At 47.8% G+C, this 27,017-nt stretch overlaps 1 protein-coding gene across 2 annotated transcripts in view; it reads right to left on the bottom strand.

Moving 5' to 3' along the window:
* Window positions 1-6,220, bottom strand: part of DUSP10 (dual specificity phosphatase 10) — a 45,409-nt gene extending 39,189 nt beyond the window's left edge. Inside the window, exons 1-2 of one of the 2 annotated variants that reach the window (XM_083175599.1) lie at window positions 6,036-6,220; window positions 2,551-3,403 (exon numbers count right to left, since the gene is read on the bottom strand). In XM_083175599.1, coding sequence (XP_083031725.1) covers window positions 2,551-3,355 — 805 coding nt within the window. In that variant the 5' untranslated portion in view covers window positions 3,356-3,403; window positions 6,036-6,220. Of the gene's footprint in view, window positions 1-2,550; window positions 3,404-5,896; window positions 6,009-6,035 lie in introns of those variants that run through there. The other variant, XM_083175600.1, reaches the window with a different exon arrangement.
* Window positions 6,221-27,017: the final 20,797 nt, after the last annotated feature.

Below are 27,017 nucleotides of genomic sequence, written 5' to 3'. Positions count from 1 at the left end.
TTGTCTATTTCAACGTAGACACCATCGACCCTTTTTTCAATTACCATTTTATCTTAGAACCTTTTTATGTTATCTTACACAACGGAACATCACAACTGCCAAGTGAAACCTGGAGAGCCCAAAATAATTACTTACAGCAAAGGCTGCTGGGAGCTTAGCAAAGCTGAATATATCACAGAGTGAAGAATTCCTAATATAGGAGGGTGGGGGTTATCTTTTAAACAAAGTTTGCTATTTCTATATTACGGGAACCTCTCTAAATTTCAAGAAGTCCTCCAGCACCCCCACCCCCCCTGGGGAGTAGATTGGATCCTACCTTGTTTTGTGTGAAGTCTATGGTTTAGTATAATGACGTCCCATTATCATGGCAGCCCCCTCTGCTGTGTGACGACACAATCTGGGGCACGGCTGTGATGATGCAAATCATCCCATCGCGCCACCTGAGCTTTCCTCACTGGAATCTCTGGGAGTGGGGGTTGGAGAGTAGGGGGGGTATGCCCATTGGCGTATGCAGCACATGTCATTACGGCGTGCAGTCAGGGGATCTAGAGAGGGAAACTCTGCTCTAATAGTCTTCATTCTAGCACCCTGCATCTTTTCCAACACGTGCAGTTCCTCTTTCCTTGCTGTGGAGTCACTCTCTGCTTTGAAGCTCAGCAGAGAGCGACTCCCTAGGCAGGGAAGAGGAACTGCACATGTAGGGAAAGATGCACGGTGCTAGTATGAATACTACTCGAAGGTGCTTGTCTAGCGCCACCCAGAGGCAGATCAGGCACTAATGTCATAGCATCAATTCTCTTGACACTGTCCCTATGACCCTATGTGCGCGGTCCTGTGACAATGCCGTGACCTTCCCCCCATCATACTGCTCCATGCTCCCATGCAGCAGACAACATAGGATAAGGCCACCTACTGTAAACAATACACTGTCCAATGATTCATTATCAAGTTCTAGACACGAGTATTATATAACTTATCTGTGCAATAATACCTTGTGTACCAACAGTATGTACTAACATTCGCATGGAAAGGCAGTTATCTGCTACAATCCACCATTCAGGGGAGACTTAGTATTTGGAGGTACCCATTTTTACAGGGGATATCCCACAAATATTCATCGATAGATAGACCCCTATGTGGCTCCTTGTTTTGTTGTGAAGAAGCGTTATTCTATAGACATGTACAGTATATGGTCATTAGGTGGACATGCATTGAGTCGACTACTGAGTCAACATGGCTTAGTCGACACATGAAATAGGTCAACAGGGCTGGACGGTAGACACAAGCAGTTGGTCGACAGTGGCAAGGTAGACAGTCAAAAGGTCGAGATGACTTTTTCCACTCTTTTTTATCGAATGTCGACAAGGACACCATCATAGTAGAAGTCTCCGGAGCTGATGGTAGAGGGGAGCAAGAGTGGCTATTCCAACACCTCTCTGCTCACTAAATCATGTGCTATGTGACTGTGGTTGTCATGGCAGTCACATGACAGCATGGAAACTGGGCAATAAATCATTAAACTGCCTCAATAAACACACCAAGGAAAAATCATTATTAGGAAACCTTATGATATAGCCTGTAGCAATGATTTCGAAAAAAAAAAAAAATTTACCTGTAGATTAAATCTAAGATAATATCCCACCAAACCCTTCACTTTGATAAATCCCTACAAAAATACAACAAAAACATTCCTTACAGGGCCAGTCTGATTTATGTAAATAATAAGTAAAGAGTTTGGTCAGGAGTGGAGGATATTATCTGCATACAGATTTCCATCCATTGATATAAACAGGAGCTGCCACATCAGCTGCTTTACAAAGGTAACAATCTACAATGCACAGACAATGATAACAGCGCCTCCAGTGGCCAAACAAAATAATGCCCAATGTAAGTCACCAAACAATGCACCATATCTGATTCCACTGCGAGAAGAGCAACAGAGTGCCACAACCCATATCAACCAATCATCTTTCTAGTCTGCTCACCCAAATAAAAGATAACATCTAATTGGCTGCCACATTTTTTGCACCTTTTCATTAAACAAGTCCAAATATCATTTGAACAAATCACCTGAGAGTTAGAGGTAAATTTATTCAAGCTTCTAAAAGTTAAAGTGGGGATATATCGAACAACTCCTCCCCTCTATAAAGTGAAGTAACGCCAGTGACCACTAGAAGACCAAATTACTCCTTTGTGTGCTAAAATATGTTATATCAGAAAGTGAAAGCAATTTTTGCAGGGACACTGATCTGTTTCAAACTTACTTGCTGGTAGGAGCAGACTAGGGGTGGGGTGGAGAGTTTGTGAACTAAAAACTGTCACAGCTCAAAGTACATTGCAGAAGCCACCATTTTGACGGACTTTTAACTAGAACCTTAATAATTTTTTTGAATGCAGGTTTAATACTGGCTGCTTTTGCACACATACAAAAAACTCACTTTGGTTACCTAATGAACTAACAATTTCCCTGGCAGCAAAGGGGTTAAGGTGACCCATTGGTATGTAAATTCCCACCGACGACACCAAAACTTGCATTACTCCATACTTTACCTTTCAGCACCAAAGGTTCCTTCCCTTCCCTTCGCAGGGACTCCAAAACCGTGTGGAGAGGCTGGGATGGTACGACCCGGCTTGGTTCATTGGTATTGTCATCGTAAACTATTATCTCTTTGGAAAAGATCCTCTTGAAGGAGTCTTTGCCTTCCCTGCATGATATTAAATCCAGCACCGTTATTTTTCCCTGCTGTAGCCTCCTCCGACTGATCTTATCGGAGCAATTAATATGAACGGCCCCCTGAATGTGGCTTCTGTTGTACTCCATAAAGGGTCTGCAGTCAATGATCACCGGGCCTTGGTTCGGGAGGTGGGTCTTGCTGCATTTTGCTATCTTCTTGGCCAAATCATTGGGATAGATGGTCTTTACGTTGGCAAACTGTTTGGTGGCGGTAGAAACCGGGCTGCCAACTCCACCAGATGGACTCAAAGTGCTGCTGTTCTCATTGTTGTTGACCATTTGGTTGAGGGGGCAAGAGGCGGAGGGTCCGGCAACACTACTGGTTAGGGTGGTGCTGCTGAGGGCCTGGATCTGACTGTCTTTTTCATAAGCAGCCACACTGCAACAACTTCCGCTACTACATCCGCAACCCAGAGAGCGAGCACAGCTGTTGGAAGAGGGCATATACGTCAGATTAGTCGTGGTGAGTGACACTACACTTGTGCTGAGCAGAGACTTACAGCTGCCACTCACTGAGGCGGAACCAAGGTAGGAAGAGTCTATGCGGAGGTTAAGCTCTTGTGGTCTCGCGGGTCGAGGTAGTGCCACAATAAGAGTGTCGTCTAGAGGAGACGGAGGCATGAGGAATCTCCCAGCTCGGTCAATCCAAGTTTAATTGCTGGTCATGAGCTGCAGAGCAAAAAGAGACACATCAGATGGGGACCTCTCCGATCAGTCTGCCAAGGAATAAGCAGGTCCCTGCAGAGCTTGCACTGCTTACCCCATGTCACACAAATAACATGGCTGGATATTATTATATTGTAACAGTTCTGTTACAGTCAGGAGATGAGTTTGTGTGTGGCTAGCGGCACAGAAAATCAAGTCCTAGTGTCTGTTGATAAGATATGACATGAGGATTTTTATGGTGAGGCTACAAAGCTGCTAAAAATATCATCTGGGGATGTGCACTACAGTCTAGAGAGCAGAGCTGGAATAAGGCTTCCCCTTATCAATCCTCAGCCTTTGCCAACTACATACATATATGATATAAGGCTGCCCCTTACCAATCCTCAGCCCTTGCCAACTACATACTGTACATATCTGATATAAGGTGGCCCCTTACCAATTCTCAACCCTTGACAACTACATACATATATATATATATATATATATATATATATATATATATATTATAAGGCATCCCCTTACCAATACTCAGCCCTTGCCAACTACATACATATCTCAGCCCTTACCAACTACATACATATCTGATATAAGGCTGCCCCTTACCAATCCTCAGCCCTTGCCAACTACATACATATGTAATATAAGACTGCCCCTTACGCATCCTCAGCCCTTGCCAACTACATACATATCTGATATAAGCTGCCCCTTACCAATCCTCAGCCCTTGCCAATTACATACATATCTGATATAAGGCTTCCCCTTACCAATATTCAGCCCTTGCCAACTACATACAGTACATAACTGATAAAAGACTTCCCTTACCAATCCTCAGCCCCCATGAACTGCATACATATCGGATATAAGGCTACTCCTTATCATACCTCAGCCCTATCCAACTACATACATATCTGATAAAAAGGCTTCCCCTTACCAATCCTCAGCCCTCGCCAACTACATACATATCTGATAAAAGACTTCCCCTTACCAATCCTCAGCCCTCGCCAACTACATATATATATCTGATATAAGGCTACCCCTTACCATACCTCAGCCCTTGCCAACTACATACATATCTGATAAAAGACTTCCCCTTACCAATCCTCAGCCCTCAACAACTACATATACATATCTGATATAAGGCTACCCCTTACCAATGATCAGCCCTCACCAGGTACATACGGTCATAGTGAACTGTTAAACATTAGCCAGTAGTGAGCGGAGTGACTAGTACAGGGCTGCACTCTGCAGTGTTGCTCGTCTACAACACCGATCGAGGGAAGACTTTTCCCATTAACCCTAATGCACTAAGGAGGACAAACATTCTATAGAACAGATGGAAAATACGGTACTTATGTAGTAACTGGGCTGCCGATTTCTAAATCGGGTCGGATCGGGAGATCGCATCGCATCGCATGCGACCATGCGATTCGATGCGATGCGATGCGATGACCCGATTTTTCCATAGGAATCAATGTTAAAATGGACTGAGTCCATTTTAACATGGAATTCAATGGGAAAAATGGGTCCTTTTCATACCCCTACTATCCAAGTGGGCATGGAGTTGGATATAAACCTGTGGCGAGCGTAGCGAGCCACCGAGCCCGAAGCGTGGCGAGCGAAGCGAGCCCCGCGAGGGGACGAATACCGTCCCCTCGCGGGGCTCGCTTCGCTCGCCACGCTTCGGGCTCGGTGGCTCGCTACGCTCGCCACAGGTTTATATCCAACTCCATGCCCACTTGGATAGTAGGGGTATGAAAAGGACCCATTTTTCCATAGGAATCATTTTAACATTGATTCCTATGGAAAAATCGGGTCATCGCATCCGATATCGGATGCGATATCGGATGCGATGCGATGCGATATCGCATCGCATCGCATCTGATTGTATGCCTTAACTTAAGGCATACAATCAAAAAATCGGCAGCCCAGTTACTACATAAGTACCGAAAATACAAACCCCAACCCGATGGTGGAAATTCATACATAATCACAGATAGCCTACACGGGGTGGCGGAGAGGGGGGACAGGGATAATTCACTAAAAGTTGGGGTACAAAGATCCCCAGACAGGCATCAGTCTGACCCAGAAGTCTCTTACGGCCCAGTGCCATCGCCATGTATACGATATATATGTCCCTTATGGCGTGGTGACAGCTTGTATTATGAACGCTGCACGTATGGCACATGACAGTGTGTTTATTAGCATGCACATGTAATTCATGGTACCCCTGTGCCAGCCAGTGATCCCGGAAAACATCTGCATCCAATGCAGCAGCAGCCCTGCTCCTGGTGGTAACAATGCAGCTGCTATATATCTTTGTTACATAAATAAATAAAAAATGAAACCAGAGATAATGATCTGCCCCAGCCCATGCCCCAGTCTCTGAATGCAAAGCAGACTGCCAGGTAAGAGAGGGCAGACAGGATACAGGGTCCTGCTCACCCCTTTCATACTGCAGCACTTCCCAGTTCCCAGACAACACAGCAGCATGCTCACCCCACAGCCCGGCACACACCCCTGACTGGGGCATCCAGGGAGGCATGGGAAGATGCTGCAGTAATGACATGCCAGTGGTGCTGATCATCAGGTGCTCTGAGCAGGTACAGTCAACCCCTCTCTCCCTGCAGACACTTACTGTACTGAGCTGTGTCCCCCCCAGCACAGCTCCTGGATCTCCTGCAGCTACTGATTCATCAGCCCAGCTCCCATTCACCTGGATCCATTCATCTGCTGCTACACCACTGTTACTTTCTTTCTGCACAGAGTCATGAAAGAATCGAAATGGGCGTGGCTCCTGGTGATTGACAAAAGACCAGAGTGTCAGGGGGCGTGGTGTGGCTTACACCCAGAGCGGCCGGATAGGTTGGGACTTCGGGGGGCGTGACTGCTTGGTGGTTCACTTCATAGTACAGTGTGACTGTGGCACGGCTGTGATGTCATTTGCAGCCAATCAGAGGTCAGCTCTGTGTCCCAGCCAGGATCAGTCAGTCAGTGTCGGTTCTCTCAGACGCGGCTGTAGTACAGTAAGTACTGTATTATACTGTGCAGGGTACCCCCAGGCTCACTCCCTCAGGAGCTGTGCTATGTACTATGCAGGGTGCTGGGGTTCCAGGCTCAGTCCCTCAGGTACTGCGCTATGTTCTATGCAGGGTCCTAGGGTCAGTCCCTGAGGAACTGCGCTATGTACTATAAATACAGGATGCTGGGGTCACTGAGGATGCGGTCCCTCAGTGAGGGACCGCATACACTATGCAGGGCGCTGTACTACAGTATTATACTATGCAGAGTCCCAGGCTCAGTCCCTCGGGTGCTGTGCTATGTACTATACAGGGTGCAGGGTCCCAGACTCAGTCCCTCAGGTACTGTTCTATGTACTATGCAGGGTGCAAGGTCCCAGGCTCAGTCCCTCAGGCACTGCGTTATGTACTATAATATACAGTTTGCTGGGGTAACTGAGGATTCGGTCCCAGACTCAGTTCCTCAGGTGCTGTGCTATGTACTATACAGGGTGCATGGACCCAGGCTTAGTCCCTCAGGTGCTGTGCTATGTACTATGCAGGGTCCCAGGCTCAGTCTCTCAGGCACTGCGCTATGTACTATAATATACAGGGGGCCTCAGACGTTGTACTACAGTATCATAAACTTAATTGATAATTGTAGTCACCTGTGTTGAACTAGTTCAGTGATGGTAACGGTGTTCCAGCAAAGGTGAAGGCAATCCTAAATTAAGGAAGAAGTCCAGGAGCAGAGCATTTTGTACCTACTGAAATGGGTCATGTTGGAGGGTATGTGTTCTACAGTATTATATCCCATGCAGGGTGCTGCTGGGGTCAGTCACTGAGGATGCGGTCCCAGGGTCAGTCCCTCAACACTGTGCTATGTACTATAGAGGGTGCTGGTGTCACTAGGGATACAGTCCCAGGCTCAGTCTAGTGATGACCTTCGTTGCTATTTCCATCAATGACAATATTGCAACTGGCCATCGATAGTGCTACATTTTGCAATGACCTACGATATTTTTACCTATCAATGGTCATCCATTTTGTTTGACTGATTGGCCTGTGGGCCCATCAGAAAATGGGGCGGGGCTTTGCGGGTGTTGGTCTCCCGGCACTTTAAAAAAAAAAGCAAAACATCATTTTTGCTGTGCCATCGATAGAGGGAAACCTTCTGTTTCTCTGACATAAATGGCACTATGTACTATGCAGGGTGCTGGGTTCATTGGGGACACAGTCCCAGGCTTAGTCCTTCTGGTGCTGTGCTACAGTATGTACTATGCAGGGCGCTGGGGATACAGTCCCAGGCTCAGTCTCTCTGGCGCGGTGCTGTGTACTAACCAGAACATGGGGTCTTGAGCTATCTGCAATCTAGAACTTTGGACTACTGAAGTATCTATGATCAACAACATAGGGCTCTTGAGCTATCTACTATCCAAAACATGGGACTACATCTACTATCTAGAACACGAGATTACTGAACTATCTTCTATCCAGAACATAGGACTACTTCTCTATCTACTGTCTAGGACAGGGGTGAAGAATCTTTGGCCCGCGGGCCGTAAACGGCCCTCGTAGGCACTTTTTGTGGGCCGCCCTCCCACCCGATGGTCTGCACGGGAGACATGTAAGGGAGTCTTGCATTAGGTGGTGACGCGGGCGGCAGCGCGACAGGCATCCAGCAGCAGCAGCCGGCAGCAGTTAATCTGCTGCGGCCGGAGCATGGGACGTGGGGAATTCTGCGCTGGCCGTAGCATGGGACGGGGGAATCGTGGTACGGCCCTAGGAAGAATTCCATCCATTTAAAATGGCCTGTGTAACAAAAAAGGACATGGGACTCCTGAGCTATCTACTATCCAGAACATAGTCTACTGAACTATCTACTATCCAAAATATAGGGCTACTGAACTATCTACTATCCAGAACATGGGTCTTCTGAGCTATCTACTATCCAGAACAAAGGATTACTGAGCTATCTATTATCCATAACATACTGTAAGACTACTGAACTATCTACTATCCAGAATATGGGATCTACTATTTAGAACTTTGGACTACTGAACTATGGACCTTAATCAGCAAAACAGTTACGGTCATTTGGTCTACAGCATCTTGGTCTTCAAGCATTGGGTCGACATGGGTCAAGGTCAACATGGGTCTAGGTTGACAGGTCATAAGGTCGACATAAGCATTAGGTCGGCAGTGTCTAGGTCGACAGTCAAAAGGTCGTCATGGGTTTTTACTGTTTTTTGAGCCGACAGGTGGTATTTCATGCCCTACCATCCACTAGGGCGTGGTGGGAGAATAAAATAGTGTGCCCGAAGCATAGCGAGCGATACGGTGCACTTTAAACTGTGTCCATGTAGATTGTCGACATTCGGGTAAAAAAAAATATACGATGGTGAGTGACCATCGAACGATTTCTCCTCCTTGCAGCTGCATGCGAGGGGATGCATACCTCCCAACAGTCCCGATTTTATCGGGACAGTCCCGATTTTATCGGGACAGTCCCGATTGTCAGGGCCTGTCCCGCTGTCCCACCCGCTGCGCACAGCGTCTATTCCTGCAGCCAGGGGGCTGGGGGCATGGCTAGAGGCTCACAGAGCCTCTGGGTCATGCCCCCATAGCTGCAAAATGGGGGCGTGGCCTTGCGGGGGAGCCGCGAGTATAGACCACGCCCCAAATTAGGCCACGCCCCCCGCAGCAGCAGTGTCCCACCTGCTGAGCTGCGGAAGTTGGGAGGTATGGGGATGTGTTAGTGTAAACTTCCCCTCGCATGCTAGTGAGGGGATTCTATCAGAGGGGCGTCGTTGACCTGTTCGCTAGACTGCGAACATACGCAGCCTAGCGAAGAGGCCTGAATCAGGCCCGAAGTTACACAAAAACTGGAAGACCAAAAGGTGGACACTTCTACTGTAGCTGACAGAAAAAGCCGGGTGTAAGGAATCAATAGACTCTCCACCGCGCCACCTACTGGTTAGCAGTGGTATAGAATCTCAAATATAATTATAATAATATTAATATTTATTATTATTATTAAGCACCAACATAGTATGCAGTGCTGTACAGAGCAGAGCTATATCAACCATTGGTGAGAATAGATGAAATCACATGAGATAACAGAAGAGCTTGCAATCGGAATAGTAAATAAGGAATGAATAAGGCATAAGCAACCTGCAGATTACCCCAAGTCACCGCTGATGTAACCGTGGAAACCCCTCATGTGCTTTTGTGACTCAATTAGGAGCCGATTCAAACCCGCTCGCAGCCTCCGCATGACCCTGGAGTCTCTCAGCGGCTGCTGGGTTTGAAGCAAAATCGGGTAAGGGTTCCAATGTCATGCTCCCACCCCGAGCAGGCCTGTATTCACTCGGGTCGCCCAGCATTTCTATGGGCAAGCCCATGAAACACCAGGGGACCACCCAAGCACACCCCCACATGTAATCACCTAGTTTGTATGGACTTTTAAAAGAGAATTCTCACTAATGGGAAAACATTTTCTAATGGCATCTGGTACAGTATGGTGAGACCCCACACCTGAGGCTGCCTTCGGAAGTGTGGATTTATCTCCTGTGAGTCCGTATAATCCCTGGCTGTGCACACGGGGAAGATTCCGCGAGGTGTATATCGCCCGCAGCAGTGAGATCGCCGTTTGTCAGTTCCAACCAGGGATGTTATTGTGACAAGCCGAAAAAAATGTATTTTAAAGTTCAACTTCAAGTATAACATGTAACCTGACAGCATGTCATACCATTCATGTAACACGCATTGCTAACAGATATGAATGTGGCATGTCAACTGTGAGCAAATGATTCCTTTGTCTACAGTATTTGTCTCCAAAAAGTGTTTTATGAGGCGTCTTTAGTTGCTGCCACTTTCATTCAGCAAGGAATGCGCAAGGTTACTTACCCGTCCCTCCTTCTCTCCTTCTGCGACAGTATGGGGCCAAAGTGTACACCTGTATTGGGCTCCGACCTTGTTAGGGGCCCCTAGGGGCTGTAAGCATGAAAGGACAATGAATGGTTTATAAAGGCAATTGCCCACCACCAGCCCACAAGTGGTCGACCCAATATGATAATGATGATTATCTGTTTAGTCTAGATCAGGGGTGTCAAACTCAAATTCATCGGGGGCCGCATCAGCAGTTTGGTCACCCTCAAAGGGCCGGTTTTATCTGTAGGACTATGTGTCCACTCTTTATTATCATAATAGTGTCCTTCATACAAGTATGTCCCAAATAATACCACTGTAACTCAGCAGAAGCATTTCCCTCCTGCTATTGCTGTGAACTGCAGGGCATTAGGGCACACGCTGCCTGCACAGGGGGGCAGCACTCAGTCTTAGGGCATATGTCCTGCTTATTATCATGGGACACAGCAATTAATGATGGGCTGCAATGTGCCAGTGCACACACACACACATAGGCAGAGAGTCTGACACTTACCCGCTCTGATGCGTCCACTCCAGTCTGAGCTGCTCCACCACCAAGGACACAGCTGCACTCTCACACAGGCGCATTTCCCCCTCCCTCCTGTGAGTAGAGCTCCTCACACTATCTATCCAGGAGTGGGGGGCAGCGTGCTCCCGGTCACTGTACAGTGCACACTCAGCAGTAAGTGACCTGGAGCACACAGCAGCAGCAGCACCATTCACCACGACGGACCTGCTCTTTCCTCTCTCTGGCTCCTATACAGCAGGTGGGAGCTGAGGAGGGGTTGACGACCGGCGGCACTGCGCTAGAGGGCAGATGTTCTCTGGCTTGTCGGCTGCCGCGCATGCGCTGAAGAGGTGGCTTTCTTGTTTAAAAAAAAAATCGAGAATAAAAGGTGAAGGCTGGCGGCGGCTGCGCGGGCCACATGAAGAGGTCTGGCGGGCCAGATATGGCCCGCGGGCCTTGTGTTTGACACCCCTGCTTTAGAACAATACTGTAGCTGGTGTTTCCGGTAAGAAGACTGAACAACTTCCCCGCAGCATTGTACTTACCAACTAGAAGGGTTTTTTTTGAAGAACCTCTTAAGTCACAATTTTTAAATGTTAATACTTAAAAGTATCACTTTTGTACGTTTAGCTTCATGTGCCTCTTGAAGAGGTTCTTCAAAAAAAAAAACTTCTATATGTTCTTTAAGGTGTTGGTGACACCTAGAAAGAACCTCTTCTGAAGCTGCATAGCGCCACTTGAAATTGTTGTTCACTCCCCCTGTTTCCTACTTACCAACTAGGAGCAAAGAAGACAGAGAACTTTGACGGGCACGCGTCTTTCATCGCCCTCTATGAAGGGGAATCATTCTGAACTTGTTTTTCAAACCCTGTCTGCTGCGTCTGATACAGGAGCTGTCTTCTGCATCTCTCCCGAGACTAACCGGAGGAACAGTACTTATAAAATATTCATCATACTTTTTATAATCCTTTAAGACTAAAATCCAAAACAGATAAGTGTGCAGGGCGATGATCCGGGCTGAGAGCCGCGATAATTACAACTGATTAGTATGAGCGATTAAGAATCGAAATTATGGGTAATATCAAATTTGGGCCAAGGGGGAAAGGTGGTTGTGTCCGTGGCAGCCATACTCAGTCTCATTCTGTAAATGGCAGCTGGAAGCCATAATTACAGTCATCATTTTATTGTGCGCAGTTGGGAACACCACCTTTGCGCCAGGTGGTATAAATGTAGCACCGGGTTGTTACACCACATTGGATAGCTGGAATGGAGATCTCAACGCCAAACAGTATACAGTCGTTAGGTCGACACTATTAAGGTCCACATATACAGGGTTAGGGTTAGCATAATAGTCGATAATGAAGAAATCGAATCGGTGAAAGATTTTATCTTCCTTGGTTCCAAGATCGACCGTATGGGCCAATCGGGTCCTGAGATCAAACGCAGAATTGCAGTTGGCCGCGCTGCTATGCAAGGAATGAGAAAGATATGGAAGGGGATATGGACATCAGGTCTACAGCATGATGGTCGACACCATTAGGTTGACATGGGTCAAGGTAGACACAAGCATTAGGTCGACATGGGCAAGGTGCACAGTGAAAAGGACGACATGGGGTTTTTCACTGTATTTTTGAGCCGACATGCGTTCTTTCATGCCCTACCATCCACTAGGGCGTGGTGGGAGAATAAAATAGTGTGCCGATCGTAGCGAGGCACCGTGCCCAAAGCATGTCGAGCGCAGTGAACCATGCGAAAGGACTCGGTGCACTTTAACCTATGTCCATGTCGACTGTGTTGACATTCGGGTAAATAAACAGTGAAAAACCCCATGTCGACCTTTTGACTGTTGACCTTGCCCATGTTGACCAAATGCTTGTGTCGACCTATACCCATGTCGACCTAATGATGTCGACCCAATGCTTGTTGACCTTCTTGCTGTAGACCTAATGGTCCATATGGAAGAGCAACGACATCAGCATTGCAACAAAAATGCGACTGGTCAATACAATCGTCTTTCCTAATGCCACCTACGCATGTGAAACCTGAACACTCATAAAATCAGATTGCAGGAAAATAGATGTCTGTCAATGATGGTGTTGGAGGAGGATGTAACGCAAGGACCATGGACAGCAAGGATCACAAACAAGGACACCCTGGAGCGTGTTAAACCAAACTCATCGCTGGAAGGAAAGATCACCAAGCAACGGCCTTCATACTTCAGCCATGTCATGTTAGCCAATTACAAACAACAATAATGCTCGGTCTCGTAAGCGGGTCAAGAAAAAGGGGACGTCAACGTACACGATGGTTGGACATTGTCAAAGGACTTGAAGAAACAACAATACACAGAATGACATGGTGAATATTGATCCATCGGGTGTCTGAAGGTCGATCTAGAACATGGGTCTTCAAACTGTGGCCCTCCAGATGTTGTGGAACTACATGTCCCAGCATGCCCTGACAGTTTTGGCATGCTCTTATAGGAAAAAATGTGGCAATGCATGTTGGAACATGTAGTTTCACAACATCTGGAGGGCCACAGTTTGAAGACCCATGATCTAGAACAGAGGTGGGCAACATGCGGCCAGCGAGACGCTTTGGTCTGACCCGCCGCACTGACATCTATTACTATGACAAGCGGCCCGACTAGAGCCGCTTGTCATTTAACTGGCACTTATATTTTTGCATTACTACTGCTGCCGCTGCTGTCAATGCCCGACTGTGCCTGCCGCGCACAGCATCACTGGGAGCGTGGGACGGGATGCAGTGACCACCTCCCTGCCATTGGTTAGTGCGACCACCGCATGACCTCATCCCGCCCACACTCCCAGTAATGCTATTCGGGGCGGGCACAGTTCGGTTTTGGCAGCAATGTCGGAGATCCGGACCCCCGCATCACCGCTCCACTCTCTGAAAACTGGGGCCTGCCACATGCCACGGCCTCAGTTGCCGGGAAGCCGCGGATGTCAGCGTGGTTCTAGCCACCCTCCTGCTGTGATACCTGTGTTATGCCTGCAGCCTGACACCCCCCCAAAGCGGCAGTGAGTATACCTGTGCGTGGCAGCCTGTTTTTTTAATTCCGCCCCTGCTCTGTAGCTGTGTATACCTATCAGTAATTCTGTGGCCTCAGTATTGGGAATCCCTGGCTCTAGTCTAGTCTGCTGAATCTCCAGCCACCCTCCTGCAGTGCTTTAATCCTCCTGCCCCTGTCGACCCCCTCAGTGCGGCAGTTTGCTAGGGAACCCTGCCCCCCTCAATATAATTAGTACTGGGTGTGGCATTGCAGAGCAGGTTTACCCCATGGCAATGAGCATTTACCACTGGCAGATCATGTTAACCCCCTGGCAGAGCAGGTTAACCCAATAGAAACAAGCTTTTACCCCTGGCAGAGCATGTAAGCCCACTGGCAATGAGCATATTAACCCCTGGCATCCAGCATAAAACCCATAGCAACAAGCATGTAGGTAAGCAAAACTTATGTGACATATGTAATTATGGCATGTGGTATGTAATAGGCATTATAGTGTGTGGCATAATGTGTAATGAGCATTACAATGTTTGGTATAATGGGTACTGGACATTACGGCATGCAGTAAATATGTAATGGGCATTATGGCGTGTGTAAATTTATGGTGCGTGCCTTCGGCATGCACTGTCCCTATTTTTAGTTTGTCTGGCTCCTACCTTTTCATCCTGGCTCCTAGATTTTAAAGAAATTTGTCGAGCCCTGGCGTAATGTGTAAGGGGCAAGTATAAAGGGGTCTACTATTGTGTTGCATAATGTTTATAAGTGGTATATCGTGTGGTACACTACACTCAAAGAGACCCCCCATTTATGTGGCCACACCCTCTTTTCCTGAGCTCGGCCCTCGAACATTTACTGGAAGTGTTAAGCGGCCCCCCAGCTGAAATTATTGCCCACCCCTGTTCTAAAGCTTCAGACCTAAAGGTGGGGTCAGATCACCTTCTGAGTGTAATGGTGCCCACACATGGGCCCTTATTCTGATTGACGCGTACTTTACCGCATACTTTCGGATCGCGTCTTTACGGCGTCTGCGCATGCGTGGAGAACGCAACGCGCATGTGCCACGCCTTGACTCCGTACCTGTTCGGCCAAATCCCGTCCAAAACTGTTCCCCGCAATCAGTCGGGAAATATGGGCGTATTATGGGCGTCATGCGGAATGACACATGGGCGTAGTTTCAAAGTGGGCAAAACGGGGCGGAAACATGGGCGGACACGGGGGAGTACACTTATGTTGGGGGGCGTACATTCGGATAGCACTCCGAATGCACGCGAACAAAAAGGGAAGAAATGTGCGGTGTCCAAAAGGCCACTATTGCTTTGCGGACACCACTCGTTCCTGCGGGAGGCGAACGGACCGCCTAATGACTACAAGCATTAACACCTGAACCCAATAAAATCGACTCCTTTACTCATTACTCACTAATAGGACGCTTGTCAGTGCTTTAATTGAAACCATTGCACTTCAATTGCTGTAAGGGTTAATGTGTGCAATGCATGTGTTAGGCATGCTTGTAAGGATATATTGGCATCTAATTGATTCCAATTCCAAATAAGCAGTTTTTTATGAGGATAGGTAATTGAATAAGTGGGTCATGTGATGTATTGCAGAAGATACATAATAGTGGGTTGTTTGGCGTAAATACTCCGCTTACGGGCGGTAGCACCGCTTGGCTCCCGTTCGGATGCGGTATTCCCGAGCATACTCTGTAATACTCTGTAATACCGTGCAGAATCGGAGTGTTTCTCCCGCACACGCATGGTTTGTATGTCGTCCGTAAACACGCCCTGTTCTTAAAGAGTGAGTCCGTCCGAATGCGGAGGACACGTGGGCGTTTCTACGGACGATGGCCGCACGCGGCAAAACACCGTGGCGTGCGGACCGCTCCGTAAGAATGCGGGAATATCCGCACCATTCAGAATAAGGGCCATGGTGCGATGAACGGATACGTTCGGAACTTCTTAGTTCAAAACGCATCGCACCGTGTTTCTTTTGGCTTGCGATGCGCGCTCCCCGCAAAGTTCACATGGCAAGCCAAAACAGAATGCAGATCCCGACATTTTTTCCCTCAGCACACTGAGTAGTATTACAGTGTAGTAACCAATCTAGAACACTACATGATAATAGAATTCAGAGATATTGGTTACATATACCTGCGCAGGTATATGTAACCAATATCTCTGAATTATATTATCATGTTCTGTGCTGAGGGAAAAAATGTCTTGTTTACTTACTCAGTATTTAACCCCTCCCTCATGCACCTGGGTAATATTACTGAACTAATTGAGCATCTACCACTATCTGTATGTATGTTGTGAGAGGCAGAGAGGAGCTTGCATTAGGCGGAGATGCAGGTCCTGATATGCCACATGGAGTAGTCTGGGGTTGCTCCAAGGTAGGTAGCTCTTAGTTTGGATATATGAAGTAAGGAGCCATTATCATGTGGCTCTTTGCTGGTTAATTGTAGACCCAATTTAGGGTAACGGTGGTGTGGGGTACAGTGCTCCTGGACTGGATGGTCTGGGTGGCTTTAGTGCGGCATGCCCTTACATTCTATTAACACTTTTCCCTCACTAACACTATCTCTCTCTTATTTTAATTACATTTCATTTATCACTCTCTCTATATATATAGCTTCGGCTTCTTATCACTAATTATTAACACGTAGTATCTCACTGGCATGCCGCACTGGGCCTCCTAGCTTATGATAGTTTTTTGGGGTGTCGCACCCTGCACCTAGATCTAGCGCTAGGGACCCCCAATATACAGAGAAGCCTTGACGCGGCTTGGGGGCATAGTACACACCTGCGCAGGTATATGTAACCAATATCTCTGAATTCTATTATCATGTAGTGTTCTAGATTGGTTACTAATACTACTCAGTGTGCCGGGGGAACCAATGTCTTGTTTACTTACTCAGTATTTAACCCCTCCCTCATTCTCCTGGGTAATATTACTGAACTAATTGAGCATCTACCACTATCTGTATGTAGAATGCAGATCCCTCCTGCACCGCCGCCAGCCGTATCCCCTATAAGTGACTATGGGGGATCCGATGCTGCCCAATGTATCAACATTGGGCAGCATCACTTCAGGTACCCAGGCTACCACCATTCTAGCCTATGACTGCCGGCTCAGCACATCATAGGGAGAGGCACTTCTTGGAGCCCTGTCCGTGCATGTGCAGGATCGATATTACAATGCCATCCTGGGCGGTAATATTCCGCCCAGATCACATTGTAAATGCGAACCTTAATGAATGGGCCCCCATGTGAGCTTACAGTCTAACAGGTGTGGGGAATAATCATCTATGTCTAGTGTCTGATTGTGTGTCTCAGAAACTCTGCCATCTGTTGTCAGATGAAACTACATCTCTTTCTCTCTCACACATGTACAAACACAGAGGCAATCACAAGGTAGTAGACTAGCTTTCGAAGCATTTGCTTCGAGTGGGCTTACTAGTCTATAATATAACTCTGACTGTACCTCAGCTAGTGGGAGATCCTGGCACTGCCACCAATACCCGCTCTCCGCCCCCTCAAGTGAAAGTGTGGAGGTGACGTCTCAGATGTTCCACAGTCGCCACCTGCATTAAGCGCAACAAGGATGTCTTCCTCATAGACCCTTCCCCAATAGATAGGCACCAATAGATAGAACAGAGCATCTGCATAAAGTCACAGATGAGCGTCCGCCTTATCCGTTTCTGCGTCCAACTGGTGAATCGTTCCTGGGGCCAGGTTGATTTTGCCATGTAACTGATTGCTGCGTTAGAAAAACATGGGAAAACTCTCCCAAAATCTCTCACTTTCTGAAACTCTCACCCTATTACATTTGGCCCCTGGTATGCATGCATATACTCACCTGATCCCTTACCACCAGAAGATCTACACTTAAAAAATAAAAGGAAAAGATTGTTGGGTACTTGTTTCCTAGCACGGCGCCCATCTAGTTGATTGTATGCCTTAAGTTTAAGGCACTTAAGGCAAACAATCAACGCGATGGACCCGATTTTGTGTCAATCACCAGCTAATTTGCCGGTGAAAGACAAAATCGCGTTGATTGCGTCCATGCGATGCGACCGACGTGATCAACGCGATTTTCCCATAGGGAACAATGTTAAATTATTTTTTAAGTGAAAATCGGGTTGATCGCGTCGGTGTGATCAAGCCGATTTTACATAGGTGACAATGTGAAATATGGCCCATTTCACATTGAATATGGTTAAAAAGTATGTTTAATGCCCCCCCCATTGTTAATGCCACCCCACTATTGATGCCAACCCGAAGCGTGGCGAGCGCAGCAACCCTGCGAAGGCCGGCGGTACGCGTCCTCCGACCTTTTCATACCCCTACTATCCACGTCGGCGTGGAGTTGATTTTATAAAGTGTGGCGAGCCCTCCCCCCCCCCATTGTTAACGCCACCCCACTATTGATGCCAACCCGAAGTGAGGCGAGCGCAGCGAGCCCCGCGAGGGGACGCAGATACCTGTGAAGGTATCCGCATCCCCTCGCGGGGCTAGCTGCGCTCGCCGCGCTTCGGGCTCGGTGGCTCGCTGCGCTCGCCACACTTTATAAAATCAACTCCACGCCGAAGTGGATAGTGGGGGTATGAAAAAGTCGGAGGACGCGTACCACCGCCCCTCGCGGGCTTGCTGCGCTCGCCATGCTTTGGGTTGGCGTCAATAGTGGGGTGGCGTTAACAATGGGGGGGGGGGCATTTCAAATAAGAGGGGGGGGTTTGGTATTAAAATGGGGGGTTTTGGGGCTTTTACATTGAAATCAATGTAAAATCGGGTCTCAGGGACCATTTTACATTGATTCCAATATAAAAATCGCGTTGATCGCATCACATGCGATTTGGTTGGCATGTGATGCGATCGACGCGATTTTTCCGACCCGATGGATACCATCAAAATCAGTGGCGCCGTGCTAGGAAACAAGTACCGATTGTTGAATCAAAAGCATTGCCTTTCCCACACGTTTTGTAAGAATAAACCTTTAATAAATATACATTTATTGCCATTGCCAATTACAGCCGGATCCGTTCATGCCTGGTGACAATACAGCTTTGTCCGTATTGCGCATCTTTGAGTCATCTCTGACACTTCCCCTGTCATCCAGAGATCTGTGTGATGAGTCCGACGCGGTGACACTAAAATCTAGAATTGTCAACACTACCCAGGGTCACTCGAGTGCTGAGCCCGAGATCAGGGTGCCGCCTCCTCATTACTGTGTTTATGGACCTTGATGATTGCGACACGTCTATTAATGATAGCTGGAAATATCTACAGTATAAGAGAAGACAATAGGACTAGACAATGGCTAAAATGCGGGGATATCCCTGGATATTAGCAACGGGTGACGACTATGATGATGTAACTTGTCAACGCATTGGACAGAAATAAAGAGGCGTTTACAAGATTTATTTTTATTAATGATATTTATCACCCCTTAGCTATAACATATGCACCCTCTTAGTCCGTTACACGGTATATGCAGCTTGTTCCGCCTGCCTCCGCTACTCACAGGGGGGATACTGAAGGTGGACATGCATGAAGGTCGACATGATTGAAGGTCAACACAACATGACTGAAGGTCAACATGGGTTAGGTCGACAGGGACATTAGCTCAACACAAGCATTAGGTCAACAGTCAGAATGCCAAAATGGGGCATTTTACTTTTTCTGAGCCAACATGTGCCGACAGGCGGTATTTCATGCGCTACCATCCACTAGGGCGTGGTGGGAGAGCTCAGAGAGCTTAGTGTCCATGTCAACAGTGTTGACACTTGGGATAAAAAAAGGGAAAACCCCCATGTTGACATTTTGACTGTCGACCTTCATTATGTCGACCTAATGGCCTGTGTCGACCTAACCCCATGTTGACCTTCAGTCATGTCAACCTTCATGCATGTCAACCTAGTGGTGTCGACCTAATGCTTGTCACCCTAGATCTACACCCTGTGTGGCCACTTGCGAGCGGATGGGTAAGCTTACACATTCACTCGCAGCATGGCAAGGTGATTCGGGTGGCAGGGGGCATGCGTTTGGCAGGGCAGAAATAACCAGCTCGCTAGGCTCCGAATAAACGCAGCCTAGCGAGCTGTTCTGAATCGTGCCCAGAAGGGGAAACATTCGGTCAGTTATCACTGCTGATGCTGCAGGAGCAATCGCTGTAAACATGGCGCAGCAGTCATGTGATCTGTCACCAGGAACAAGGGGAGTGTTCGCTGCAGACAGAATGGGGCTGCATGGACTGTGTGGACAAGGCCGCCCTCCTCTCCTAAACCGTAATCTTACATCATCGCAACATACAAACACAGTATTTACCGGTTTGTTCATTGGAACTTCCTTTCCTGTGCCTTTTGTCACATCCAAGGTTACACGACGATTCGCCTCAGTGTGGGCCGGAATCAGCGTTGTGGGCCAATCAAGTGTTGTTGTGATTACGAACAATTTCGCAAGTGCAAAAAAAATACCAATGTTGGCTGGAGGATTCCTCTGAGTCACTTCCATGCTACAAATTTACCTGGAAATTATAAGACGAGCAGAAAGAATATTTACAACGCATTTCTCCATCTATCAAATCACAGGCCCGAGGCTAAAACTGGAGATTCCAGTCAGAGTAAAAGTATCCGACCAGTGGCGTAGCTACGTTTTGGGCGCCCCCCCCCGCCGTTAGGGGGGGGGGGGCGCTCATACCCACTGCCGCCGCCCCGTCAAGCACCCACCACCCCCCCCCCCCCGCCGCCTCGCCGCCCATGCTAACCCCCTCCCCCGCAGTCTTACCTATCGCGCTGGTCCCGGCGGCTCCGTTCTTCTGCTGAGGACCACCACAAAATATGGCCGCCCCCATACAGCAGACAGTTTCAGAGAACAGGGGGACATCAGAAGAACGGAGACGCCGGGACCAGCGAGAAACGTAAGTCTGCGGGGGATTGGGGGGTAACTATAGCACCGCAGCCCCCAGCGCCCCCACATGCACAGCGCCCCCCCGCGGTGGCGGGGGCTGCGGTGCTATAGGTACGCCCCTGTATCCGACTCTATAGAATGTAACATATCATTAATTAAAAATGAGTGTCCTTAAATGAAGAGCTTATTTCTTCAAAGCTGCTTGTTTCGATGCTGCTAGTAGCAGCTTACAACAAAATGCGTATGGTGCCCCCCCCCCCCCCCCAAAACAGAATCAATATCTAGTGCTGGAAAAGTAGAGGGGAAAGTACCTACGCATCTGTATACACTGTATTTGGGCGTACAGTTGGCTCCAGTTGCTGGCTGGGATGTGGCCAGAAAATGCCTACTGTATGTGATTAGATGCTGTATCTGGTCTGATGGAATAATGTGCAAAATGTCACCAAACTGGTAATTCCTCCCACATGTTTCTGCCTGTTAGTCACAGATATGTAACACGGGCTCCCCGGCATAACCATGATGTCAGGATCTAGAGCAAGGGTAAGTGACAGCAAATAATCAGGCAATCAGAGTACTGTTGTGGATCTTAGGCTAGACAGTGTCTAGGTCAACAGTAATTAGGTTGAGACCATAATGCCAACATGCACAAAAAATTGACATGAACTACGTCGACAGTGACAAAAGTTTTACAGGCGAGGGTATGTGCTACAATAATTGGGGTTCCACGTGCTCAGGTGTCAACATTGAATTAGAAAAACTCTTTTGGATTGTGTCAATTTTATCAATGCCAACCTAGTGCATGTCGACCTTTTGTCAATTTCGACCAAGTGCATGTCGACCTACAGTATACACTGTACACCATTGAGATCCCTCAGTGTACAAATGAAAACCATTGCATGGTAATATATTTACTGTTTGCCATTGGAATGTGGCAGCTTATGGTGGTCACATTATGGTGGTCTCAAATTAATCGCAGTCCTAACCTTTTTGCCAATACTGGGACTAATTCGTGTTGGTAAAAACAGCAAAAAAATGCGCAAATGTGACAGCGCCGCCAGGCCCCAGTAAAAAAGGGAGTGTACTGCACTGGGAAGAGAGGCTGTGCTGCAGCAGTACACAGTGGGAAGTTGTGCTGCTGACAGTGATCAGCCAGGATGGAGCAGGAAATGACTCCTTGCAGAGTGCAGAAAACACGTGGGAGACCGGAGGAGGAGCTGAGTGCCTAGAGGCAGGTATGGGAGGGGGCAGGCTGCACAATGCACATTGTAGAGAATGATGGAATGTGTATGGGGAACTACTCTGGGTGTAATGTGTCACACCCTCCAACTGTACCGAATTTGCCAGTACAGTACCGTTCTTTAACAGTCTCTACCGGCAAATTAAAACTACCGATTTTTTTCTGGATCTCTCCAGAGTCCAGTTGTCCTCATTGCTCGAGGCTGTGTCACTGCGTTCCCCGTGCCAAGCACCGGTTCCCAAGGGTGCATTGTGGGTCCCGGCCAGCGTGCGATGTGTCATGACGTCACACGCCGGCCCCAGGACTTAGGGCCAGATTCTCTAAGCTTCAAAAAGTGATAAAATAGAGAATGATAAACAGCCAGCCAATCAGCTCATACCTGACATTTTTTAAACACAGTCTGTGACATGGCAGGTAGGAGCTGATTGGCTGGCTGTTTATCACTCTCCATTTTATCACTTTTTGAAGCTTAGAGAATCTGTCTCTATGTCTGTTCTAGCCCTCTCTGCTCTCGCATGCTCAGTGACAATTTCTGGATGCCACAGTGCAGCAGAGAGGTGGCAATGAGTTTGAAAAAACTCAGGAGCCCGAGGTGTGCTCCCTACCACCAGTGCTGTGCCTAAACACGTGCAAAGGGGGCCGTGCGATCGAAGTGGGCCATCTCCCGAAGGAGACGGGCCCCGTTTTTCCCCTAACCCCTCTCAACCATAAGGCTGAAGAGGGGAAAATAGGGAACGTTGGGTCCTCTTCGCCAAAGCTTAGAGAGACCCTCATTCCTCAACCCCCGGAAGGGTTAGGACGGTGGGTCCTCCGCACCCGAAGGTTTGGAGAGACCCTCAGTAGACTTCCCTCCGCCTTGCGGCTCGGGGTCGTCCTCGGGGGGCACGAAGCTCTCCCCAAAAGGCGAGAGCTTTGGCACATTGGGGAAATGGAAAGCCCCAAAGGGTCGACCACACTACCCAAAAAAAACGTGACACACTACAGAAAACGTGAAAAAGTGCACGAACGTGAAGAGAGGGAAAAGAAATAAATAATAAAGAGGACCCCAGCCAATGACTGTGTTAGTTTCAATGACCCGGGAATATATTTGTTTTCGTGACGCTAATAGTTACAGGATTACAAAGGATATGATATTTAAGAATGCGCAATTAAAAACCACAGTGCAGCTACACCACAGACCAGTAGAATTACACCTCACAACTACTCAAAGGGTTGACATACAGTAGAGAAAGAAGTGGATCTGAAAAGTAGCGCTCAGTGATTTACTAGGTTCAAAAAAAGGTGATTAGCCTTCAATACAAATGGAATGATACAAAACCATATACTCCGTAATCACACTTGAGTTGGTTTCAGGTGGAAAACCATAAACTCCGTTTTCACACTAGAGTGGGTTTCCTTATTGCAGTGGATTTTCAACACGATCTCCCCCTGTCCTGGGCCATACCTCCCAACTGTCACGATTACAGCGGGACAGTCCCGATTTTCGGGTCCTGTCCCACTGTCCCACCCGCGGCAGGCATTGTCCCGCTGCGGGGGGTGGCAGTTGGGAGACCCCCCAATCTAATAGAATAGATTCTAGATTCACAGCGTCTATTCTCGTATGAAAATGAGGTCACGGCTAATTAGCATAAGCCGTGACCTCATTTGCATACACCCCGCCCCCTTTTTGCGAGTGTCCCTATTTCCCCAACACAGAAGTTGGGAGGTATGCCTGAGCTATGCCAAAGTGCGGCTCCACAGAGACACGGGGGACCCTCAGGAGATGGTGGAGGATGTTGGAGCTTCACATAGACGATATGAGTGGGGAAATAGTGGGAAATGTGTCCAGGGACAGTCTGGGGCGGGAGCTGGTCTTTACGTGAGCAGCACTATTTGCATTCTTTAGGTTACTGGAGGACAGATTGTGTCTCTCCAGCAGGTATGGTACTACAAGTTTTCAGCACTTTTTAATGGCCCTCACGGCTGCCTTTGCCAACAGCTGTGTGGTATATAGTGCACTACAGGCAGGAATAAGAAGGGAAAAAAATGACCAGTACATATTCGGAAAGAGGGTGTGGTCACACCCCTTCCCACGTGACCATGCCCCCTTTCCGAATGTGTACCGATTTCTGCTCTTCAGATGTTGGAGAGTATGATGTGTATGGGGAACTACTCTGGGCTTTATGTGTATGGGAAAATACTCTGGGCATTATGTGTAAGCATCACTACTTTGTGCATTATGTGTATGGGGCACTACTCTGGGCATTGTGTAAGTGCAACTAATCTTGGAATTATGTTTCAGGGGGTGCTTCTGTGGACATTATGTGTAACCTGCACTACTACTATGTGTAAGCGGCATTACTGTGGGCATTATATGTAAAAGGAACTATTACTGTGTGGCATTATATATAAGGTGCACTACATAATGTTTATAAGGGGTACTACTGTCTGAAGTAACAAATAATGTGCTGTACTGTGTGTCGTAATGTGAATAAGGGACACTAGTGTGTGGTGTGGTGTAATGTATAACCCTACATGCAGGGCTATTTTTGTGCAGGCTCCAGCAGGAACTGTGGCCCTTATTCTAGTTCACTCTTTCTGACAAAATATTTCTTAGATGGACAAAACCATGTGCACTGCAGGTGTGGCAGGTGTAAAACCCCACCCTAATCTAATTATCTCTGCACAAGTAACACCTGCCTCACCTGCAGTGCACATGGTTTTGTCCATCTGAGGAATATTTTGTCAGAAAGAGTGAACTAGAATAAGGGCCACAGTTCCTGCTGGAGCCTGCACAAAAATAGCCCTGCCTACATGCAATGTAATATGAGTAAGATTATGCTACTGTGTGCTGTCCTTTGAAAAAACACTCCGGGCGAAATGTAATGGGTGGCGATTGTTTTTTTTTGCATTTTTTTTCGCATAATATGCAGTTTTCGGGCATTTCCCGAAAATCGCATCTTTTATAGGGTGCGATTCGCGGCAAAAAAAATTGCACTTTTTGCTGCGAAATCGCACATATTGAAGTGGTGATATTTAGTCACACTTCAATTCGCATCCAGATGTTTTCCCATTGGAAAGCATCTAACTCGCACATGTAATAGGGTGCGATTTTTGGTAAAGTCGCAAAAAAATTAGACCAGGTTCTGGCTGGTGAATTTGACAGAACCATGCACAGATCATTGTGATCTGTGCATGGTTCTGTCCAAAAAAAGGGTTAAAAATAAAAAAATGGGGAAAAAAATGCGTGGGGTCCCCCCTCCTGAGCATAACCAGCCCCGGGCTGAAAGAGTCGGTCCTGGTTTCATAAAATCACAAAAACAACCAAGTCGGGGTTCCCTGGATTTTATAAAACCAGCACCAGGCTCAAGGGCCGATCCTGGTTCCCAAAATACGGGGAACAAAATCACTAGGGGTCCCCCGTATTTCAAGAACCAGCACCGGGCTCAGCCAGCAGGGTAATGCCACAGCCGGGGGGAGACTTTTTATACAAGTCCCCCTGGCCAAAGCATTCACCCCCTGACCGGTCAGCATGGGCAGGGGTCCTGGGGGAGTGGGGACCCCCCCAAAGAAGGGGTCCCCCCGCTCCAGAACTTACCTGCCCATGCTGATGCCCGGGGCTGTCCTCGATGCCCCTGGGCGGTGGGCATCGAGCTGATAAATGGTGTAAAAAATAGATTAAAAACTATTCTCTTATAGAGTGGAACTATGAGTCCCAGCAAGCCTCCCCCTCATGCTGGGACTTGGAGAACCACAAGTCCCAGCATGCGGGGCATTAAAGGGCCCGCTGGCACTTGTAGTTCCATAGTAAAAGAAATCGCTAAAAAAAACACACTGACACTCAGTAAAAATAAAACTTTAATACATACAAAGCCCACACATACTGATACTTACCTATCTTGAGCCCGTCGGTAGGTCCCTGGGTCTGGTCCGGGGTGATCCGGGTCCGGGGCTCCAGGGCTGAAGAGTCCGGGGTCCTTGATCCGAAGAAATCCATGGGGGACCTGTGGAGGGAAATCCTACTCACCCAGGCCCTCTGGAGAACATCCCGATATCTTCTTCATCTTCTCTTGTGGTTCTCCAAGTCCCAGCAGGAGGGGGAGGCTTGCTGGGACTCATAGTTCCACTGTATAAGAAAATAGTTTTTAATCTATATTTACACCATTTATCAGCTCGATGCCCACCGCCCAGGGGCATCGAGGACAGCCCCGGGCTTCAGCATGGGCAGGTAAGTTCTGGAGGGGGGGTCCCCACTCCCCCAGGACCCCTGCCCATGCTGACCGGTCAGGGGGTGAATGCTTTGGCCGGGGGGACTTGTATAAAAAGTCTTCCCCCGGCTGTGCCATTACCCTGCTGGCTGGTCGGGCCCGGTGCTGGTTCTTGAAATACGGGGGACCCCTAGTCATTTTGTCCCCCGTATTTTGGGAACCAGGACCGGCCCTTGAGCCTGGTGCTGGTTTTATAAAATCCAGGGAACCCCGATTTGGTTGTTTCTGTGATTTTATGAAACCAGGACAGGCTCTTTCAGCCTGAGGCTGGTTATGTTCAGGAGTGGGGCCTCACGCCATTTTTTTCCCGTTTTTTTTTTTTACACAAAATCGCATGTTTTAAAATGCGCACATTTTCTTGACTGAAAATTTTAATGAGTAAAAAAAGCCCTAAATCGCACCCTATCGCTCTTTTTTTGCCGCGAATTCGCATCTCATTGCATATGCGAATTAGCGGCAAAAAATCCCACCCTATTACATTTCGCCCTCCTTGTGAGAACATACCCCCTTTTTTATTGTGCGTGCCTCAAGCATGCACTTTATTATAAGGTATGGGAGGGAGGGCACAAATTTATAGTTTGCAGGAGGGCACACAACACCCTAGCACCGGCCCTGGGTGCAGCTGGGGTAGATTACTGAAGGCACATTGCTGGATAATTCTGCAGAATACCATCGGGTGCTGCAGTGTTAATAGACAATGACAGTAGCTTAGGAGATGTCAGGAGCGGACACTGGAGGATTTTTAAGAATGTTGAAAGAACAA

Source organism: Crinia signifera, chromosome 3, assembly GCF_055691185.1.
Source record: "Crinia signifera chromosome 3, ASM5569118v1, whole genome shotgun sequence".
In the NCBI taxonomy this organism is placed as follows: domain Eukaryota; kingdom Metazoa; phylum Chordata; class Amphibia; order Anura; family Myobatrachidae; genus Crinia; species Crinia signifera.
Note: the sequence above shows the minus strand (reverse complement) of the source record. Positions and strands in the feature narration are given on the sequence as shown.